This window comes from Zygosaccharomyces rouxii (genome assembly GCF_000026365.1).
Source record: "Zygosaccharomyces rouxii strain CBS732 chromosome C complete sequence".
In the NCBI taxonomy this organism is placed as follows: Eukaryota; Fungi; Ascomycota; class Saccharomycetes; order Saccharomycetales; family Saccharomycetaceae; genus Zygosaccharomyces; species Zygosaccharomyces rouxii.
The window spans coordinates 1,299,519-1,321,115 of NC_012992.1; the positions used below are offsets into that span (position 1 = coordinate 1,299,519).

The 21,597-nt window shown below is 38.5% G+C and overlaps 14 protein-coding genes and 1 non-coding gene across 15 annotated transcripts; 5 read left to right on the forward strand and 10 right to left on the reverse strand.

The window, feature by feature from the left end:
- Nucleotides 1–101: 101 nt before the first annotated feature.
- On the forward strand, nt 102–830 carry ZYRO0C16676g (uncharacterized protein; the record flags this gene model as incomplete). Its single annotated transcript, XM_002496319.1, has 1 exon — nt 102–830. The coding sequence occupies one exon, from the start codon at nt 102–104 to the stop codon at nt 828–830; it is 729 nt and encodes a 242-aa protein (XP_002496364.1).
- A 125-nt stretch (nt 831–955) lies between these two features.
- On the reverse strand, nt 956–1,054 carry ZYRO0C16698r. The gene is given in 2 exon segments: nt 956–1,000; nt 1,018–1,054. It is a non-coding gene; the product is annotated as a tRNA-Ser (tRNA).
- Nucleotides 1,055–1,650: 596 nt separating this feature from the next.
- ZYRO0C16720g (uncharacterized protein) lies at nt 1,651–2,631 on the reverse strand (the record flags this gene model as incomplete). The annotated part of the gene is made up of 1 exon (XM_002496320.1): nt 1,651–2,631. One exon carries the CDS (start codon nt 2,629–2,631, stop codon nt 1,651–1,653), a length of 981 nt encoding a protein of 326 aa, XP_002496365.1.
- Nucleotides 2,632–3,303: 672 nt separating this feature from the next.
- MRL1 (Mrl1p) lies at nt 3,304–4,419 on the forward strand (the record flags this gene model as incomplete). The annotated part of the gene is made up of 1 exon (XM_002496321.1): nt 3,304–4,419. The coding sequence occupies one exon, from the start codon at nt 3,304–3,306 to the stop codon at nt 4,417–4,419; it is 1,116 nt and encodes a 371-aa protein (XP_002496366.1).
- A 723-nt stretch (nt 4,420–5,142) lies between these two features.
- On the forward strand, nt 5,143–6,519 carry TEF2 (translation elongation factor EF-1 alpha; the record flags this gene model as incomplete). Its single annotated transcript, XM_002496322.1, has 1 exon — nt 5,143–6,519. One exon carries the CDS (start codon nt 5,143–5,145, stop codon nt 6,517–6,519), a length of 1,377 nt encoding a protein of 458 aa, XP_002496367.1.
- Nucleotides 6,520–6,663: 144 nt separating this feature from the next.
- MUD1 (Mud1p) lies at nt 6,664–7,482 on the forward strand (the record flags this gene model as incomplete). Its single annotated transcript, XM_002496323.1, has 1 exon — nt 6,664–7,482. One exon carries the CDS (start codon nt 6,664–6,666, stop codon nt 7,480–7,482), a length of 819 nt encoding a protein of 272 aa, XP_002496368.1.
- Nucleotides 7,483–7,538: 56 nt separating this feature from the next.
- Nucleotides 7,539–8,012, reverse strand: CBP6 (Cbp6p; the record flags this gene model as incomplete). Its single annotated transcript, XM_002496324.1, has 1 exon — nt 7,539–8,012. The coding sequence occupies one exon, from the start codon at nt 8,010–8,012 to the stop codon at nt 7,539–7,541; it is 474 nt and encodes a 157-aa protein (XP_002496369.1).
- A 179-nt stretch (nt 8,013–8,191) lies between these two features.
- Nucleotides 8,192–10,183, reverse strand: GRS1 (glycine--tRNA ligase; the record flags this gene model as incomplete). Its single annotated transcript, XM_002496325.1, has 1 exon — nt 8,192–10,183. One exon carries the CDS (start codon nt 10,181–10,183, stop codon nt 8,192–8,194), a length of 1,992 nt encoding a protein of 663 aa, XP_002496370.1.
- Nucleotides 10,184–10,529: 346 nt separating this feature from the next.
- Nucleotides 10,530–10,982, reverse strand: DIB1 (U4/U6-U5 snRNP complex subunit DIB1; the record flags this gene model as incomplete). Its single annotated transcript, XM_002496326.1, has 1 exon — nt 10,530–10,982. The coding sequence occupies one exon, from the start codon at nt 10,980–10,982 to the stop codon at nt 10,530–10,532; it is 453 nt and encodes a 150-aa protein (XP_002496371.1).
- Nucleotides 10,983–11,122: 140 nt separating this feature from the next.
- Nucleotides 11,123–11,641, reverse strand: MRPL36 (mitochondrial 54S ribosomal protein bL31m; the record flags this gene model as incomplete). The annotated part of the gene is made up of 1 exon (XM_002496327.1): nt 11,123–11,641. One exon carries the CDS (start codon nt 11,639–11,641, stop codon nt 11,123–11,125), a length of 519 nt encoding a protein of 172 aa, XP_002496372.1.
- Nucleotides 11,642–11,822: 181 nt separating this feature from the next.
- On the reverse strand, nt 11,823–13,748 carry TFC1 (transcription factor TFIIIC subunit TFC1; the record flags this gene model as incomplete). Its single annotated transcript, XM_002496328.1, has 1 exon — nt 11,823–13,748. One exon carries the CDS (start codon nt 13,746–13,748, stop codon nt 11,823–11,825), a length of 1,926 nt encoding a protein of 641 aa, XP_002496373.1.
- Nucleotides 13,749–14,004: 256 nt separating this feature from the next.
- On the reverse strand, nt 14,005–15,237 carry PTC4 (type 2C protein phosphatase PTC4; the record flags this gene model as incomplete). Its single annotated transcript, XM_002496329.1, has 1 exon — nt 14,005–15,237. The coding sequence occupies one exon, from the start codon at nt 15,235–15,237 to the stop codon at nt 14,005–14,007; it is 1,233 nt and encodes a 410-aa protein (XP_002496374.1).
- A 411-nt stretch (nt 15,238–15,648) lies between these two features.
- TPS1 (alpha,alpha-trehalose-phosphate synthase (UDP-forming) TPS1) lies at nt 15,649–17,112 on the reverse strand (the record flags this gene model as incomplete). The annotated part of the gene is made up of 1 exon (XM_002496330.1): nt 15,649–17,112. The coding sequence occupies one exon, from the start codon at nt 17,110–17,112 to the stop codon at nt 15,649–15,651; it is 1,464 nt and encodes a 487-aa protein (XP_002496375.1).
- A 1,400-nt stretch (nt 17,113–18,512) lies between these two features.
- MDM36 (Mdm36p) lies at nt 18,513–19,823 on the forward strand (the record flags this gene model as incomplete). The annotated part of the gene is made up of 1 exon (XM_002496331.1): nt 18,513–19,823. One exon carries the CDS (start codon nt 18,513–18,515, stop codon nt 19,821–19,823), a length of 1,311 nt encoding a protein of 436 aa, XP_002496376.1.
- Nucleotides 19,824–19,947: 124 nt separating this feature from the next.
- VMA2 (H(+)-transporting V1 sector ATPase subunit B) lies at nt 19,948–21,501 on the reverse strand (the record flags this gene model as incomplete). Its single annotated transcript, XM_002496332.1, has 1 exon — nt 19,948–21,501. The coding sequence occupies one exon, from the start codon at nt 21,499–21,501 to the stop codon at nt 19,948–19,950; it is 1,554 nt and encodes a 517-aa protein (XP_002496377.1).
- Nucleotides 21,502–21,597: the final 96 nt, after the last annotated feature.

Consider the following 21,597-nt stretch of genomic DNA (forward strand, 5'->3'; position numbering starts at 1 on the left):
GAAGTTTAGTTTACAATTGTCGTAGTGATGATATAAAGAGGTTCGCCTTTTCTCGCGTTTTATATAACTTCTTTTCTCTTCAACATATAAAGAATGTAGCGATGATCATCGACACGAATCAATACAGCAGTGAACAGCTACCAAAGAGTGGTGAAGAATTATGGGCAGCTGCAGATGCCATTTCAAAAGAGGTTAATCGTAGTTGGAAAAAGGGTAAACTTTACAAGTTTAACAAAGGAATTGAAGTTCAAACCTACAGTACAACGAAGAAGGGTGAACAATGGCTATGTCGTGTTTCCAAGCATAACTTAACCAAACAGCAATATTCTAAGGTTTTATACGCCTTATTAGGTGTAGAAGAAGGTCCTGATGGTAAATGGATTATGCCTGAAAGATCCAGGCGTAGTATTATTGAAGCTCAATACATCGACGTTCTGAAAAGGGTTAACATCGAAGAAGAAGTTAACGGATGGGTTAGAATTAATTCTCAGTATGAATTAGGTGGTCCATTAGCCGCAAGGGACTTTAATCAATGGGTGTACCCAATGGAACCATTTAAGGATGCCAATGGTATTGAAGCATCCCTTGTAGTTTCATTAAGGGCTGATAATGATATTAAACCCGAAGCCAAGGCAAAAGGTCATGTTCCAGCATGGTACGTCAGTGTAGAAAGGTTAGAATACAACTATTCTACCTCTGAATTTACCTGGTTGAATTGTTCGGCAAGCGATGCCGGTGGTAACATTCCTAAATGGTTACAAAGTGCTACCATTGCAAAGACTGTCGCTCAAGATGTTCCAAACTTATTTGATTACTTAGGCATGAATTAAATGTTATCTAATGTTTCGCTCACATACACGCCACTTCGTATTGTATAATTGTAGTTCGTTAATAGATGATTATTGTTTTGTACAATAGTAATTGTTCAGGGTTGAAATTCTGAAAAAAAAAGATTCGACACCAGCAGGATTCGAACTTGCGCGGGCAGAGCCCAAGAGATAACCGAATAAAGAAACATTCGAGTCTCACGCCTTAACCACTCGGCCATAGTGTCATGTAAATCTCAATTTTAATGTTAGAAGGATGCAGAACATAAAATCACAATTAGTTTTGGCATTTCAGTCTCCAAAGACAATACCTTTAAAATAAACTTTTTAATTAGACCCCTTATATAAATAATATCTAAATCATATGCAATGCAAATTTAGTTTTCTTAATCTAGTGGGAACAACCGCAGCCCTTTTCCTTAGTACAGGTACAGTTTTCACCACAGCTGCTACACTGAGGTTTGCTACCACATTGACAGCTCTTGTCACCTGCACAGGTTGAGCCACATTTGTCACCACATTGACAGGAATCCTTACAAGCAGAACATGTATTGTTAACGATTTCACTCAACATTTTTAGTACCTTATTTGTCTTCTATTGATTTTGTTTAGCCGTATAAATGTGCTCAAACTGAAGCAGACAGTAATTGAGCAAATATATAGGTTATAGATCCTTTTTATACTCCTCCGGCGAAAAATGAGGCATATTATTCAAATCCGCAACTGTGTTTGTATGGGTGCGACAGAAAAAGAAACGACTTATGTGTCACAAAATAGTTGACCATCATCTTTATCGTTATCGTTATCATAATAATAATAATAACTACAGATGATGTTTACGTAAACTATGTCCAGATCCACGCAAACTACGAAAGCTGCGTCCGCGGAAACCTAACATACTAGACGTTGATTTAGATTTCTTGGATTGTGATTGCAGAAGAGGTGGGGTGCTAATCTCGCATGATGACCTGGGACCCTTTACATTGTCTTGGTAATGTGCTGTTACAGGTGCAAGCGCGGGCGTAGGCGCAGGAACCGTGGGACCATGGGTCAGTGCACTGTACTTCAAGTTGTGAGCAATTTGTAGACCTGATGTACTTTCGCTAATAATACTTTCATTACTGCTACTATGGTGGGTTGCTCGAATACCCGTGGTAAGCGAAGCAGTATTATTACCACCGAACAAATATTTGTGTTCGGCCAAGGTCACCGAAGATGAGGGCAATCTGGCATGATCGGAAAAATTACGAGCTTGCACGGTAGAATGCACCCTATGTGGTTGCCTTAAGTTTTGATTGCCCCCCACAATGACCGAGTTCATCACTAGTAATCCTTCAGAATCGCTATCTGTGGTGGTCCATTTTTCGGGATTTTCTTTTTTCTCCTCATTACCACCATTACGATGAACCCATTCCTTGAACCAAGTTCTCCATTTGCGATACTTGTGTTGTCTTTGGCTTCCTTGCGTCAGCTGTAGATCTCGTTCCATGGTTTTCTTCAGTTGTGCGCTTACGGTTCTCTCATCAATGGACCCTACAGGACTTGAACCACTTCCAGGGGAAACCATGTGGGATATACGTTGAAGAAAAGTCGCCTTACCTTCAAATCGTGAATCTTCTAAAACCTTTTGCCATCGCACGATATCTTCCTTGGTTCTTTCCTCGATATTATTAACTAATAGACCCATTTGAACACTCTCTTCATTAAGTCGTTGTAATTCTAAATCTAAACAGTGCGAAGTATTATCATGCTCAAACATGAAGTCATCGTCATCGTCTTCGCAAGTGCAAGCCAATTGATTCATAGCGAATATTATTTCTTCCTTCCTATATCTATTCTAAAGAATGCATATATAACTTAAAAATCTCGAAGGGAACTATAAATCATTCTCTTTTCCCTTCTTTCATTTATAATTACCGCCTAAATTTTGTGTTCCATTTTTTTTGCTGACGCTGACGCTGACGCTGTCGCTGACGCTGAAAGAGCAAACACATGACCGAAATCTGGAGAAACTGTGTAATACAAGATGTCAAACTAAAGGAATCTGCCAGATACGCTTGTACTTTTTCAAAAGAATTTTTCAATAGTAAGGAGTTCCTACTTTTAAAACTTTACATATCGTATTATTCTGCTATTTTATTAGTAAAATTAGATGTTGTATGATGGTAATCAAATCAGACAACCACTTGCTCTTGTAGACAAACTGCTGATACTCTAAAATCTTCCAAATACTAGTAATTCATCCTCAGTTGCCTTTAATTGAACAACTTGCATACACATCCATAATTCAAATTAGAATGCCAAGAACGTTCAGCCACATCATCACATGATAGTGAGTCCATTCTCGATTTTAGTCCCTGTTTTCGTTTTCGCCTAGACATGTTAAATAACTTAGAAAGAAACGGATTGACGATCGTACAAACAAAAGGCATTCGGACCTTGTACCAGCGGTCGTTATCAAGTATTATCAAGAGCAATGGCTCTTAAAATTACCAGAAAGTTTGTAACAATTCTGTTAGCAGCTTTGGTCTTCCTTACCACTGTGAGATATTACGCGACTTGGCCGCAGCATATTAAAGAATCCAATATTTCTAAGAAGCAAATACATAATAGAGAGAGGTCTCAGGATGGTAATCATGAAGGTAGAAATCAGGAATTATTCTGTGCGGTAACGAATCCTACATCCGGTTCATACATTGACTTATCTCAATTATCATCAACACCTAATAGGTCGGGCGACAACGACAAGCAAAGTCCAGGGGATTCAAAGAAAACAAGATGGTCTGTAAGAGGTTGGGGATATGGTGTCAATTTTACACTAGGAATTTGTTCAAGCCCTGTTACTGAGAAAGAACGACCCTCATTGGCTAACACAACTGGTGGATTTTATCAGAATTCTCAAAATGAAATAATTTCCATTGGTGATTTTAGCACTAGCCCCACGCTTTTGGGCAATAAGAAATTAACAATGAAATACGAAAATGGATCAATGTGTGCCAACGGCAGAGATCGTAAGTCTACCCTACTAAATTTTGTTTGCGATAAAGAAATAGCATCAGAGGCTCAAATCTCCTACATTGGATCCTTGCACGATTGTTCGTATTTTTTCGAAGTGAGAAGTGTGTATGCATGTCCAACTTCTAATACAACTAACGAAGTCAATGTCTTGGGAATTTTTATCGGTATATTTGCAGTTTTCTTCATTGTTGAATTTGCTGGTAGAAGATGGCTTTATGAAAAGGTCAAAAATCACTTTGAAGCGAAAAGTAATCAATTACCTACAAGTTTTAGTCCTGTACGACCTCGTTGGGATATAATAGAAAATGAATCGAATTGGAAGTACGGATTCAAAAAGATCGGCCATCTAACCAGTGCTACAATAAGGAAAATTACCTCACTAATATTCAAACTAACAAACGGATCTGGAAGTACAACGAGAGGAGGACCAATAAGACTAAACTCATCATCGATACCGTCTAACAGGAGTCAAGATTCCTTCATAAGAGATATGGAACAGCAAAATAATATTATTGACAGTTTAGAAGTTGTAAGCCGCCAAAGCAGTACGACCAGTCTTGACAGAAGAGAATAAGAGTGAAAGAGGAAAGAAAAAAAAAAACAAAACAAAAAGGAAAATACATTTATCATACCCTGCTTGCTCTACAGCATGAGTTGAAAAACAACCCTTTTTATTCTATTCTATTTTACTTTACTTTATATCATGGCCTATAACCGCGGCTGTTAAGTACGTATACCAAGTAATTCAAAACGACGGGTGTTCATCATTTTTCATCGAAGGATCTTGTTGACAGTGAAGACGAAAGATCACTTCACACATCACGTGCTTATCACGCTACCTTGCTTACCCTTCCTTCAAATATTCTGTGACTATTCTATCAACACCCGTTCACCCAACACCCATTTACCAGATACATACAGCTGTACACCATCGGATCTTTGGTGCCGCGCTCGCTTGAAAAATTTTCTGATTCGAAAGAAAGAGAAACAACGCACGTAATGAGAGAAAAAGAAACGGTACCCACGCAATGCCGAGATGCCATGCTAATTGCACTGACATCAGAACACCGCACTGTAAACACAGCCCTTTTCTTTTTTTCTCTTCTCGGTAGTTTGAAGAAAAATTTTTTATGCAGGAAGAAAAAAAAGGTACTGGGGCTTTATAAAAGAGAAGTTTCATCACTGAAACCATATAAGAGAGAAGGATCTTCGTCTATTTCACTTAAGTTCCTCTTATTTCATTCTTTTTTATTTTCAAAAGAACCACAGCAACTACATCTTTACAGAGCAATTCAAAATGGGTAAGGAAAAGACTCACATTAACCTTGTTGTTATCGGTCACGTCGACTCTGGTAAGTCCACTACTACTGGTCACTTGATTTACAAGTGTGGTGGTATTGACAAGAGAACCATCGAAAAGTTTGAAAAGGAAGCCGCTGAATTGGGTAAGGGTTCTTTCAAATACGCTTGGGTTTTGGACAAGTTAAAGTCTGAAAGAGAAAGAGGTATCACCATTGATATCGCTTTGTGGAAATTCGAAACTCCAAAATACCACGTTACCGTTATCGATGCTCCAGGTCACAGAGATTTCATCAAGAACATGATCACTGGTACTTCTCAAGCTGACTGTGCTATCTTGATTATCGGTGGTGGTGTCGGTGAATTCGAAGCCGGTATCTCCAAGGACGGTCAAACCAGAGAACACGCTTTGTTGGCCTACACTTTGGGTGTTAAGCAATTGATTGTTGCTGTCAACAAGATGGATTCCGTTAAATGGGATGAATCTCGTTTCCAAGAAATTATCAAGGAAACCGCTAACTTCGTTAAGAAGGTTGGTTTCAACCCAAAGACTGTTCCATTCGTTCCAGTCTCTGGTTGGAACGGTGACAACATGATTGAACCAACCACCAACGCTTCTTGGTACAAGGGCTGGGAAAAGGAAACCAAGGCTGGTGTCATCAAGGGTAAGACCTTGTTGGAAGCCATTGACGCTATTGACCCACCTTCCAGACCAACTGACAAGCCATTGAGATTGCCATTGCAAGATGTTTACAAGATCGGTGGTATCGGAACTGTGCCAGTCGGTAGAGTTGAAACCGGTGTTATCAAGCCAGGTATGGTTGTTACCTTCGCCCCAGCTGGTGTCACCACTGAAGTCAAGTCCGTCGAAATGCACCACGAATCTTTGACTGAAGGTGTCCCAGGTGACAACGTTGGTTTCAACGTTAAGAACGTTTCCGTTAAGGAAATCAGAAGAGGTAACGTTTGCGGTGACTCCAAGAACGACCCACCAAAGGCTACCGAATCTTTCAACGCTACCGTTATCATCTTGAACCACCCAGGTCAAATCTCTGCTGGTTACTCTCCAGTTTTGGACTGTCACACCGCTCACATTGCTTGTAGATTCGATGAAATCATTGAAAAGAACGACAGAAGATCTGGTAAGAAGCTAGAAGACCACCCTAAGTTCATCAAGTCTGGTGACGCTGCTTTGGTCAAGTTCTTGCCATCCAAGCCAATGTGTGTCGAAGCTTTCACTGACTACCCACCATTGGGTAGATTCGCCGTCAGAGATATGAGACAAACCGTCGCTGTCGGTGTTATCAAGTCCGTTGTTAAGAACGACAAGGCTGGTAAGGTTACCAAGGCTGCTCAAAAGGCTACCAAGAAATAAGGGTGATAAAACATCTATATCATATATGTATTAGTTAATATTTAGTTTTTGTCCTTATCAAGCGGTTTCAATTTTTATTTTAAACTAACTTCATCATTTTTACAAGCTTTGTCTGTTTTACTCTTAACAAAGCAGGTACTTGTTATGTGTAGTTGCCTGTACTTGAGGAATTTACCAAGAAGGCCACAGTCGAGGGATCATTACATTAGAAATCTGTTGAAATGTATTAACCATTCAAATCCATTCGCTTTAAATCATGAACTCCCATTGCCACAGCATGAAACCATCGGCAATGATGAGTTGAAGCTGTTGGATGAACCAAATGGTGTGGTGGACATCTCAATATCAAAAACGTTAACAAGCCAGTGTTTTATAACTTTTATCAATGAAAGTAGTGCTCAATCTTTCCAGGAAAAGGGTTTGACGGTTCATGGACGTAATATTGATATTCAAGTTGCCAAAAGAGATTCGTTACTAGGATTATCCATAAAGAATCCATCACTTCTACAAAGAGTTTTAAAATCAAGACGTCAAAGGTTAGATAAAGAGAAATGGGTGAATAAAAGGCGCTCAAGAAGACTGAGAAGTAAACTAAGAAGGAAAGGTTTAAGTGAGGATGAGATCTCTAAGCAGTTAGCGACTCAGCTATCGAAACCTAAGCGTGAAGTTAAAAGGCAAACCGATGACGATAACACATCACGCCCTACCAATGCAAAAGTTGTCACCACAGAGAACCCACCAAATAAGGTTCTGTTGGTGCAAGGCTTACCACAAGATTGTCAATTATCCGAACTTGAACCAATTTTCAAGAACGATGGATTCGTTGAAGTTAGATTAGTTGCCATTCGTAAAGTAGCATTTGTGGAATACGATTCTATTTCTCATGCGACGGCTCAATTAAATTCAATGGGGGAACTATACGAGTTTAAAGGTCATAGAATTTCAATTGGATTTGCCAAATAATAATATTATTTATATTATAGCGTATTTACAAGCTTCATCAAAATAAATAAATCAATTCATTTCCCAAACACAACTGTTCTCAGAGCTGATAAGAACGTTTCCTTTTGTTTACCTTGAATTTCATCCATGATTCGCTGATAATAAATGGGATTTCCTGCTGGTTTATATAGCTTTTCACCAACATCATAATAATTTTTAAATTTGTTATTGGAGATATTGGAAAGTGCTCTCATCTGTTCTTGAATACTTTGTTCAGTAAGTTCATCCTGTGGTAATGCCGATTGCACTTTTTTCAAAAGATCTTTTTGAAGTCCTAATGGTCCTGAGGTTCTCGTAATTATATCTTTAATATCCTCCAATGATGCTTTTTTTTCATTCTTATCAGTTGATTGTAATCCTGCTACTCTCCTAAACCTTTCAGCTTGTGAATCCTTGAACGATACCAAATGTTTTATTCTCTCATCAGGCAATTTTTCTATGATTTTGAGTATTTGCTTTGCAGAATCTCTAACGGCTGCTGATGATGACATTGTTTATTTATCCTATCCTCCTTTTACCAGTTCTTTAGAGTTAGTTTTATTATTATTTCGTGAAATTTTTCAATTAACGTTCCTCTCTCTGTCGTATGAATCTTGAGCAAAGAAGACGAAAAATTATATTTTATATAAGATTAAAAACTGTACATTTCCTTGCTCAATTATTCAGCGATTTATGCACTTTCAGATTGAGAAGTAAATGGAGTCAAACTCTTAGTACCCTCTTCCCAAGTAACACCACCGTAAGTGATACTACGGATAGCCTCGATGACATCCTTGGTAGAACCTCTCACCTGCTTAGTAGAGTCTCTCTCTCTCAAAGTGACAGAACCATCTTTACAGGAATCGAAATCGATGGTAACACCGAATGGAGTACCTAATTCATCGTTACGAGCATATCTTTTACCAATGGAAACACCGGAATCATCAACTCTGAATGGAATCTTTTCGGTTCTCAATTGCTTGGAGACTTGTGCTGTAACTGGTGCCAAATCCTTGTGGTTGGATAGTGGGACCAACAAAACCTTTGTAGGAGCCACCAATGGTGCGAAGGACAAGACGGATCTAGCGGTATCCTCAGGTCTACTCCAGAAAGAGTGTTCGAAAACGGAATAAATGATACGACCAATACCGAAGGATGGTTCAATAACATTAGGAACGAATTCTCTAACGTGCTCTATTTTAGTTCTCTTCTCAATTTGAACAAACTTGTCGTCAAGGTCCAATTTACCATCAATACCTTCCACTTGGAAAACAATCTTACCAGTGTTCTTCAATTCTTCAGCCTTAGAAGCCAATTCTTCTTGAGACAAGTTCAACAAATAGGCTTCTACCAAAGGAGTATCCTTTCTGAATTTTGGTCCAAACAGTTTCTTTGTCAAATCAATTTCCCATCTAGTGACTTCCACTGGTTTTTCCAATTTTTGTCTAACGACTAGTTTTTGTTTGGTCTTTTCAGAATGCACGGTTAAATCGTAAGCAGATCTATCAGCACAACCAACACATTCGATCCAACCAAATGAAGTCAATAATTCACCATCCCAACAGTCGGCAGCATAGTGTGCCATTTCATTAGCTAAATGTTGACGGAATCTCAACTTGGTTGCGTCAACACCAATGGCTAGCAAGAATTGGGAGATTCTAGCAATGAAATAACCCAAAGTTTCATTATCGACCATCTTACTCTCCACAGCTTCACCAATAGTCTTTACAATAGGCTCAGTAGAACCAGCTTCTTGCACTTCACGAGGCAAAAATGACAACTTCACGTCTTTAACTTCGTGGAATCTTGGATGGGATTTGTCAAGAGGATCCAAGAAATGTTCAATTTCGGCCATCAAGAATTCACGAACTCTCAGAAGACCGGATCTTGGGGAAATTTCATTTCTAAAAGATTTACCAATAGATGCAGAGGCAAATGGAGTCTTACCGTTGTTGAATTCTAATAATTTGTTGAAGTTCAAGAATTGACCCTGAGCGGTTTCAGGTCTTAGGTAACCTTTCAATTGCCCGGATGGACCGATAGCAGTTTCAAACATCAAGTTGAAGGCAACAGGTGGCTCTAGTGGATCACCAGTGACTGGGTTACCAATATTAAATCTTTGCATCAATTCACCCAATTCTTTACCGGAATAACCATCAATCTTAGCCAAGACTTCTTCATATTCCTTGATCACTGCATCTTCCAATTTAACGGCTTGAATTTGCTTAACCTTCTTCTTTCTTTTCTTCTTATCGGCATCTTCTTTAGCAGAAGCATTAGCATCTTTGACTAAACCTCTGGCCTCTTTGTCACCAACCAAACGTGCCTCTAGGACTTCTTCCACGATATGATCAGCTCTAAAGATTTCTCCGGTCTTTCTATCTTTACACATCCAATCGGAGAACTTATCTACGTGACCAGATGTCTTCAACACATCGTGTGGGGTCAACATAGTACAGTCGACTTCTAACATGTCCTCTTCTAGAATGAAATGTTTCCTCCAGTAATCGACCACATTAGCTTGGAATGCACAACCTGGAGGACCATAGTCGTAAAGACCAGAAACACCACCATAAAGGTCGAATGCTGGTGCAAAGAAGAATCTTTGTCTTAAGACACTCTCCAAATGTTCCCTGTTAAATGGGATGGCAGATCTTGCCTTCTTTATATCTTCACTGCTCATTGGCTTGATTTTAACCGATTTTTTGGCTATTTGAGAATAAAATCTTCTAGCAAAGTTTGAAAACCACAACTTGACTAAAGGAGAATAACTTTATAACGAGTATGATTTGTTCGTAAAGATATTTTTACGTTCGAGCTGGGTTAAAGTTTCACTAACATAACAAAATTTTTTTTCATCATGATGGATGATAAGTATAATCTTGATCACGTGAAAAGCACGTGAAAAGCACATGCCATGATATACTATCAGTATCCCATAACAATCTCTCATTTTACCGCTTTATAACTGTTTATCTGGTCTCTCTATGTTATCATTTCCATGGCTTAGTTTCTTATTGCCAGAAATGCTAAACTGCGGCTCTACCGCCCTCAGAAACTCTTCTATGATTGTAGTCATAAGGAGAGGTGACAAGACCTTTGTTCTTTCTAGTACCTCTAAAGATACATTCAATAATATCAATAAGTTCTTGCTTATCATCCACTAAAAAATTCATCTTATTGTTATCACCAGTACCAAAATCACACATCATATGTTTATTTCGGTAGAAGAACATTACAGTCATTGGATCTTGTAATTCATACATGTCATTGAAATCTGGCACTTCATCGATATCACACAGATAGATTACCGCGAAATTTTTAACCTTTTCAGCTATTGAGTATAACATTTCATCCATGATCATACATTGCTTATCCCAATCGCGACCGAATCTAATAACAACTAATCTTTCTGTCTCTGTAACAATTGCCTGGTCAACATGCCAACCGGTACGCAAATGAGGAAGGAAAACGCTCCCCATATTTCAAATGTTTATTTCCCTTTCTCTCTTCCTAGCGATTGTTAGTACTGCTGTGCAAGCTCATCTGAAAATCGTTCGCTATGTCGTTCTTATATACAAGTATATTGTTAAAAATAGTAAAGTGAAAAAATAAAAATGCATCATTTCTTATCCCTCTTCTTGGTAGCCAATTTACCGGTCTTGATCTGTTTAGAACTATCGTTCAACAGCGACAGGTAGTCATCCATACCAAATTCATCTTCGTCTTCAGCTGCAACTTCAGCTTCAGGTTCTGCCTTCTTTGTACTAGGCTGTTCTTCTTGCTGCACACCCTTAGATTTATCCTCGCTAGAAAATAGAGAGCCATATTTTTGCTTAAATCTATCCACTTTACCACTTGCATTAGCGTCTACTACCACCAGATCCGTTCTAGTTGGATTCCACAATGGATTATTTCTCTGGTCTTGAATCAATCTAATTTCATTCTTAGGAAACTGGGACCTCCTCCTCACTACACTACCATCACTCAGTTCTACTAACACATCGAATTGGTGATAAATTGCAGGCCTGGCTTTACCAAGGCGGATCTTTCTAGCGGGTCTTCTAGGTATCGACAGTTGACTGGATCCTTGAGGGGGACCAGAAGAGGCACACCTCTTTAATACCAATGATCTGAGCATGAACGAATTAGCACAGCTAAAGCTAAAGACTTGACCCTTTCAAACGGGATTCTTTATAGCATCGACTTCAATATTATTACATTAAAGCTTGACTTTTTTTTCATCTTCATTCAATGGTAGATGATAATAAAAGTCACGATATACGAAAGTATAAGGTATTAGCGGTTATTCAATGCAATTATCACATTTTAGTTTCGTGAATAAGCCCATCGAGTTCTTTAGCAATTCTCTGAGCTGCCTGAGGGTTAGATTTAGATATACGGTTAACGATTTCCTGGAAGGATGCTGATTTCGGATCGAATGTCTCTTGATCTGCATCATCATCTTCATCATCATTAGATCCATCTTCTTCTCCTTCTGGCGGATCTACTTGGATGTTTTCATCATCATCGGCTTCTTCAGCTTCCAAAATGACATCATCAGCTTCACCTGTAGCTACGCCGTTATCATCATCCTCTTCAGCTTCTTCCAATTCGTTAGCAGTTTCAATGGCAGGCGGTACAGGTCTATCAGATTGCTCAGTGCCACCCATATTTATATCACCGTCTGGATCTTTCTTGAGCGCAGTTGCTCCACCCATCATGGATTCTTTGACAAATAACATGTTCTTAAAATACTTTAGCTTGTACTTGTTAAATTCGAAATTTCCTTGAACCATACAACCTAATTCATATTTCACAATTCTTCTCATTTTAGCCAAGTCTAATTCTTCGAACCAACCGGTCAATTCATTGGGCTGACTCAAATATTTGACATTATCATAAACTTCACGAATATTAGGCTCATCCACCAATAGATCGATCTGTAGCATGAAATACCAGGGGATCCGACTACCAGTAAATTTAAACCTGCTATCGATACTACCAGGTGTATCGGACTCAAATACATTAGGTGGTGGCTTAGGAATATTTTTACTTGCAGATGGTGATTTTAACATTTTCCTTTCAATTTTGAAATATTCCGTTTGGTATTTGGCATATTCCGGTGAAGATCTAGGGTCAACTCCCAATCTGATATAAGTATTTCTCCAGGGGCCCATAGTGAATCTATAAGAAACCAATGCCAGTGCTACTTTAATGGTATGGTATATCTGTTTGGGAACGATACCATCCAGATGTCTCTTGACCCAAATTGGCCTTTGTTCAAATAGTGTTTTCAAAATCTCCAAACATTCCATTAAGCATTCATAAAATTTAGATTCTTTCTTAGTGCCCGGATACACACCATTAGCCTGCGCAGAATCGAAATCCCTTTGTAATAGTTCATGTGGTCTGGTGGGAACTTTGGTTTTTTCTCCCATATCATGAACAAATTGTTGATAATTTTTAATATAGGTACTGCTTACTTCAGGAACACCATTCTCTTTTTTAGCAAATGGATTTGTCGAATATTTGTACAGTAATGGTAGTCCAACCATGGAAAATCTGGGTGGTGGCGGTAGTTGGAAATCGGTACTCGGACATTTATTACTTCTATTGACAGTCATATCGGTAATGTTTTCAAAGGGTCTTGGATCGTTATCAGGTACAGATTCCACGAACTTTTTAAAATTGCTCCATTCGAGAGAACCAAAACTATTTTTGAACTCATTGGCAGACGGTACATGATCTAATCTGACTTGGAAATCTGACATTTCCCGAAATTTAACCGTATTGTTCACAATGGCTACAGGTGTAACTCTAACTTCCTTGGAACTCAAATCAGCAAGCGCTTCCTTCACATTTCCACCATACTTATCCATTGTTCCCTTGGGCAGTTGGATTTTAAGAACAACAGATTCATCTCTAAATGGGATTCTTTTTCCAATAATTGGATGTTCGTTGAAGAATTGTTCTGATCCATTGGGATCTTGACCTTCGTTTAAATACAGTTCCAAACCTTGCTGAGTATCTTCTAAACTACTCCTCTCATGTAAAGCCTCCTTGACAGGCTGTAATCCACCACACATCCTTATAGCTTTCTTAACGCTCTGCGGGTGGGAGGACACATGGAGAGGTAATTCAATACTAGGAATTCTGGGTATATCCAAAGTGTACTCCTTAGCGAGGGCCCCAGAATTCTCAGGAGTTGGTGATAGCCTTACGAGATCTTCGTCATCTTCGGCCATTGTCAATTCTTCTGCTCACTTTTCTTTGCACTCTTTCCGTTTCCTCTTCTTCTGGGTTGAACTCGGGCACTTTTATTTTATCGATTAGATCAAACTGTACACTTTATACATAATAATATACTACATTCAAAAGTGCTTCTTTATCATTAAATGACATAAAAAGGGAAGGAAAAACCAACCAAATATTAGGAATGCTAAGAATTGAGGCGTGAGAATCGCTGAGAAAGATGCATCGTAGTCATTGAGACCACCGGTTTCAACTAAGTCCTCTTTCACGTTCTAACCGGAATTTCATCTTCGTACACCAGTCTTGTAAGGTTTCATTGGACTTATTAAGAACCAAAATTATCACGGTCATATTGTCAAAACCAACGCCCGTATTGCTATTTGCCTGCGCTATCCCATGATCTAAAATTTTGGCAACAATTCCGTCCAGACTAACGCCCAGTGTTAGATGATATTTAATAAATTGTACCAATTGTTTATTACTGTAAATGTCCCATATTCCGTCACATGCGAGTACCAAAAACTCATCTCTGTTGTAATCTATCTTATGCATCAGTACGTCCGGCTCCACGGTTACTTGAGATTCCTGAGGTGGGATTCCTGATGATTGCCTCATTTTGTACCCATTATACTTATTATTACTGTAGTAAACTCCTCTTTTGAATTGGAAATCCCCAAATGCTCTACTCAGCGCAAGTACACCACCCACTCTACCTAGCGAGACCGTTCCGCCGTTATCGTTAATACGAAGCAATTCACCAATATGCTGGGGTTTATGGTCGAATGACATCGTCTTTACACCTAGTGATTTTGAGGACAATATGCATCGCGAATCACCGCTGTTTATCACATACAAATCTTCAAAATTGATTATAACAGCTGCTACAGCAGTGGATCCACACGAACTGTTAGCGAAATACTGATACAATTCTTGATCTTGCAGGAAAAAGGCGTCCTTTAAAATCTGCATCACTAGCCCTTGCATGGTTTTAAACGCTTTCTTTGAATTAGGCGGGCTAATTTTGTACTCAGGGTTTGCTCCCTTGTCATCTTCACCATTTTTAACTTTCACGTAAGCTCCATATGCATGCCTTTCGAAACTATACGCTATCCATTTTGCTATGCCTTTGTTTCTGGGATTACCATTATTATGACGTCCGCCGCTTAAGAAATTGGAACAATCATCACCACCATGACCATCAAAAAGTGCAAATATACTCATTGTTAGTTCTTCTGTTGAGTTTTTAAAGGGATTGAAAAATTTAACACGAATGGTTTTATCCTCATTAACTACAAGATGTGCATCCTCTTGAGTCAATCTATAACCTTGCATTGTCCCCACACAGTTATAGAAGCGAGGCAACCTCGTCTTACCATTGGCGAACGCTGCATCTCCGACTGAATTGTAAGCCTGAACGATCTCTTTATAATCATTACACTCTATGGTCTTCTCCGTCAAAGGATGTGAGAGGAGCTGACCCATTTCTATCACTCACGTACCACTGCAAATAATAATACAATGGACAAATAATACTAAGGGAAGATAAAAGTACTTTTTCTTTCTTTCTTTGCCAGAGGAATACAAAAACTAATTAACCCAAAACCACCAAAGCCATCAAAAGATGGCAATTTCCCATTAAATAATTGTTTTCCTTCGTAATTTCTACACGAATTTAGCCAAGTTACTCGTATTCTTGAAGGTTTCTGAAAAGCTTCCACTTCTTTCCCTCTTTTAGGCGAACCATATTAGAAGCGAATAAGGGAAGAAAAAAAGAAAAAAAAATAAGCTCAATTGTCACGTGAGTAGTACAGTAGTAGTACGTAGAGTATATAATAAGTAGTATCTTGACAGTATAGTAGCCGCTGTCGGGTTCGGTTAGAGCCCTCTTATTATCTATTGACCTGTCTTGATGGTACCGGTAGCGTTTAATTCGTGAACGAAATTTTCCCCCCAGTAGGCAGAAGTGTATTTGGAGATGTACTTGTAGAGTTTTTCCCAGTTTGAGTCCTTCTTTTCATCAGGGAGCGTTAGAGCCTCATTAATCGAATCTGAAAGTTCATCTGTGTTCCAGGGGTTCACTATGAGAGCACCGTTTAATGACTGCGCAGCACCCGTAAATTCACTCAATATGAGGGAGCCTTTCTTCTCTTCCTGACAAGCGATGTACTCGTAGGAGACTAAGTTCATACCATCACGAGTTGATGAGACGATACAAGCATCACTGACCGCATATAACGAAATCAATTCTTCGAAAGGAATCGATTTGTGCATAAAATGAATTGGGACAAACTCAATTGTACCAAACTGACCATTAATACGTCCCACTAATTCGTTAACCACCGAACGTAAATATTGATATTCTTCCACATCACCTCTACTGGGGATTGCCAATTGCACTAGAACAACCTTACCGATCCATTCGGGATGTTCGTTAAGGAAAACCTCCATTGCATGTAATTTTTGAGGAACCCCCTTGATATAATCCAATCTATCGACACCAACCATAATTTTACAACCTTTGAATCTCTCTTGTAAAGTCCTAATCCTCTGTTTGACATTCTCCTTTTGTAAACCTTCCTTAAAAGTATCCACGTCAATACCAATGGGGAAAGCCCCCACGTTGACGAACCTCCCCTGGTACTCCACCCCATTAGGCAAAGTGTTAACGTTTAAACATCTTTGAATCGATGATAAGAAATGTCTTGCGTAATCGTAAGTGTGGAATCCAATTAAATCACAACTCAACACACCGTTTAAAATCTCTTGTCTCACAGGCAGAATTCTGTAAATTTCACTTGAGGGGAAAGGTGTATGCAAAAACCATCCCAATTTAATGTTTTTCAAACCTTTCCTTTGAATGTGAGCACTTAGCATCTCAGGCAAAAGCATCAAATGATAATCATGGACCCAAACCAGATCATTATCTTGTAGATTACCACAGATTTCACTTGCAAATGTAGCATTTGCTTCGTTGTAGGCTAACCACGCATTTTCATCGAAATTAATCTCACCCGGATGGTAGTGGAAAAGTGGCCATAAAATCGAGTTACTAAATCCATTATAGTGCAAATCTGCAATTTCATCTGATAAGAAAATTGGGATTGCATTGAATTTTTCAAGTAAGTCTTTCTTGACAACAGGTTTTTCGTCATCAGGAATTTCAAGACCTGGCCAACCATACCACTGGAAAGTAGAAGTCTTTTTCAACCCTTGTAATGCAGTAACAAGACCACCACTGGAAAATTTGTATTCATACTTACCCATAGCATTTTTACTGATCGTTACGGGCAATCTGTTGGAAACAACAACGATATTGCCCGGGGAAGTTTTACCACTATCTTTTTTGGATACAGTCATCTAGCAACTACCTTATTTTCAGGAATAAAGCAAATGTACAAATTAAGGGATTGAGAATTGATTAACAGTAGGTATTGTTTAAATACAATCTCACTACCTTTTATATCCTCCTATTTGATTCTTAGTAGGATCAATCTGCAGATTCCAGTAGTTCAATTTCAATGGTTCAATTCTCCGAGTCGAGAAAACTCCCTTTTTATTTATGCCACGTGACAGTGTGTAAAAACAGAGGCACATGACTCTTAGACTATTTCGAGATTGAGAGAGCTGCAGTATCCTCATCATCTGCCTGAGTTCAATAGCTATGTGTGCATATATACCAGTGGATTCTCGGATTGATTCTTGATAAGTGTAGATCACGTGATCTGATGTGACACTCTACTTTTACAGAAGTCATACGCCTATAAGGCCAACACAGTGGTAGGGATCTATAGAGCTCAAGCTTCTCTATGTGTATGTAAGATGTGAACCTGGTCGGATGATAATGGTTGATGTGATTTAACGACATCACATCACACGAACATTACCCTTCCACTGGGGATGAAAATAAAAGCTCTAATTTCTTGGCGGCTAAACAGAAAGAAGTAGAACTTGAACCCCTTCCTTTCACTTCTATTCTTAAAAGGTGTAAACAAGTACGCTTACACAGGCGAAAGCACTCTATGATGGTTTGATATATGACGGTATTTGAATGTGCAAGATGCAGTTTACGGATGGCAAGAGGAAGAAGTCATTTCATTAAGCGATCAAAAATAGACGAAAGGGTAAAGAGGAAACTTCTTCATGAGAAAGTTTCATGCTAGAATCATCTCTCATGAATACTTTCAAGAAAAATCTGAAATGAAAGTGAGAGAGAAAATAGCCGCCAAGGATCCATGTTTTAGCCGCCGAAGTTCCATGGTAAACAATAAGATCATTATACACGGTATCTGATAGATACAAGAACTCAAGGTAAAAAAAATATAAAAATCCGCCGATGTTAACTGAAAACATCAGATATTAAAACATTCGAGGAACGCGTCTATTTGAAATACCACGAAAAAATTGTGGGAAAAAAGGGGGGCAAATAACTTTCATCTCATCTTATTTCCTTTTCCGAAGGTCCATCTTTTCATTTTATGACGTGAAGGCAACTAACTCCCCAAATTTTGTCTTTATCGTCAATTTGCATTTTTTTCGCTACAAGCTCTGTTTTTCTTCACTTGCCCATTTTTTTTGAAAAAATAAGTCATATTTCAATATCGGGGCAATTCGTTTAATGGAGTTAATGTTTAAACTAGTCTGAATACCATTGCATGTTTGTGTTTGTGTCATCGATCATATAGGTGGGAAGAAAAGAAAAAAAAGATAATAGATAATATAATAATAATAATATTAGAACACCAGATAATAATAACAATATGGAGGGGACAAGTGGGAAGGATTACAAGGATACGATAGTCTCGGTTTTCCAAAGATGTGAGGATGATAGAAGTAATCTAACTCCTGATGTTCTGAAAACTTTAGTAGATCGACAAGCAGAGAAGCCGGGTGTTCAGGAGCAGGATATCTCCTATTGTGCCCAAACGTTAAAAATTTACACTGAACTTCTAAAGATAGAGCTGTTCTTAGAGAAAGCATGGGATATTAAAATTTTAGGGAAAAGTGTTTTGGTTAAATTTGAACTTAGTGAAGCAGACAATGAATCGAGGGAAAATAATGGTAATGGGTTTTACAAAGACATCGCACTAAAATGTATTAGGAAGTGTGATAAACTTTCCATACGGCTTCAAAATCTACAACGAGATGCAGCTTCTGTACGTGATTATGTGGCTAGTATGCAAAGTCGGATTCTCGAGGATTCTATCACTTTACTTCTAGAGTTATGGTTTACTTGCAAAGTAAAACTACGGGCACTTAGGAATAGAATTGCAGGTGTATTTATAGATTCCAAACTGTTACTCATAGATGTTGAATTAGAATCTCTAAAGACCCACTTATCCACAAAGAAAGACTACGCCAAGGTTATACCAGCATACCGATCGTTTATGAAAATATTGGTGGAACAATTACAAGATGCACAAGCTACAGGGGATCAAACATTATTTGACGAATGTCTGCAAGTGTTTTTGGACGTTGAGGCAATGTATAATTCCATGAACTTCAGCTGGCTGCTTTCGGATAACAAATTATTGCAAGACTCTTTGACAGAGGCGGACGCCAAAAACCATGCCGTTGCCGATCCTTTTGTTATAGATTCACTCTCACCTTCATCTCTGGAGACGGATAACTCAGATCCAGAATTACGTTCAAGAAGTTCATCTGCTTCGGTACCGATGTCTACATCCACTGATCTCTCACTCATGTTAGAAAGAACACAATTATCAAAGGAATTACCGTCACTGTTAGCCACTTTTAATAATGCTAAAAGAATGGAACAGGAAATTGAAAACATTCGTATGACCCCCAATAATAACCATAATAATCCAAATAATGTAACGAGCATATACAACAGCAATACTCCTGGTTTACCTTCTTCGAATACTTTCAAGGCAAAATTAATGATGATGAATCAACAGCAACATAACCTTTGGAATCAATTTTTACCCAACGCCACTACTTTCAGCCCGAAGAATCACTACGGTAGTGGAAATCACATTCTCAGTAGTTTATATGGCATGAATAACAATCAGAATAACAGCACTAATAGTAACAATAGGAATAAGGGTTAGTGCGTAGAGGAGAAGAAGAAGAAAAAAAAACATTATGCATTATATTCACACAAAATTATATTTTCTTTAAGTTTTTCTATTTTTCACCTTATTCTATTTATATTAGACTAATTTTGCACTACATTCAAATTAAAGATTCTTCCTGGTTATTCTTTTTTGATGAACCTGGTCTTTGATCTGGATCTTGTTCATCTTCATCCTCATCATCGTCTCTAGATCTTTCGTAAAATTCATCTAAAATCTTTGGGGAAATTCTATTCAGCATTTCCTTAGGGTAGATTCTCAAAAGACTCCAAGCTTGGTCCAAACTGTCAAAAACGGTTCTATCTTCATAGGCACCTTGAGCAATGAAAGTCTTTTCAAATTTTTCCAAAAATTCTAGGGATAGTTTATCTTCAATGGATAATGCATCTTCACCAACCACTGCTTTCATAGCTGCTGCATCTCTACCAATAGCGTATTTAGCATATAATTGGTTAGAAACATCACCATGATCCTTTCTCGTCATACCGTCACCAATAGCAGATTTCATCAATCTACTTAAGGATGGTAAGACGTTAATTGGTGGGTAGATACCCTTGTTGTTCAATTGACGATCCACGAAGATTTGACCTTCTGTGATATAACCAGTCAAATCGGGAATTGGATGTGTGATATCATCGTTTGGCATCGATAGAATTGGAATTTGTGTAATGGAACCGTTACGACCTTCAACTCTACCTGCTCTTTCGTAAAGGGTAGCCAAATCTGTGTACATGTAACCTGGATAACCTCTTCTACCTGGCACTTCTTCTCTAGCAGCTGAAACTTCTCTAAGAGCATCTGCATAAGAAGACATATCTGTTAAAATGGTTAGAACATGACGTTCAGTTTGATAGGCCAAATATTCTGCAGTCGTTAAAGCTAATCTAGGGGTAATAATTCTCTCAATAGTTGGATCGTTAGCCAAGTTTAAGAATAGCGAAGTTCTCTCCAAAGATCCGTTTTCTTCAAAATCCTGTTTGAAAAATCTAGCAGTTTCCAAATTGACACCCATGGCGGCGAAAACAATAGAGAAATTCTCTTCATGTCCATCGTGAACATCCTTTGTAGGTCTAACCAAACCTGCTTGCCTACAGATTTGAGCTGCAATTTCGTTGTGTGGTAAACCAGATGCTGAGAAAATTGGAATCTTTTGGCCACGAGCAATAGAATTCATGGTATCAATGGCTGAAACACCTGTAGAGATCATTTCTTCTGGGTAGATACGTGAATATGGATTGATAGGGGAACCGTTGATATCCAAATAGTCTTCAGCAAACACTCTAGGACCATTGTCGACCGGTCTACCGGAACCGTCGAAGATTCTACCTAAAAGATCTTCAGAAACTGGGATTCTTAAACTTTCACCGGTAAAGTCAACACAGGTCTTTTTAACATCAATACCAGAAGTACCTTCAAAAACTTGCACAATGGCTCTATCACCTCTAACTTCTAAAACTTGACCTTGTCTTACGCTACCATCTGGCAAAGTCAAATTAACAATTTCGTTGTAACGTGGGAATTTCACTTTTTCCAAGATAACTAGAGGTCCGTTAACACCTCTAACGGTATTGTAATTCAATCTTGGCTTAATATTAAAACCTTGGCTCACGGCCCTCTTGTTCAAGTCGAACAATTGTTGATCAGATAAACCCATGACAATTCAATAAAATAAGGATCCAGAAAGGAAGTCAGTTACAATTCAAATCCTAAGCTACGTTAATTGCGATCTATCAAACCCTTTAATGTAACT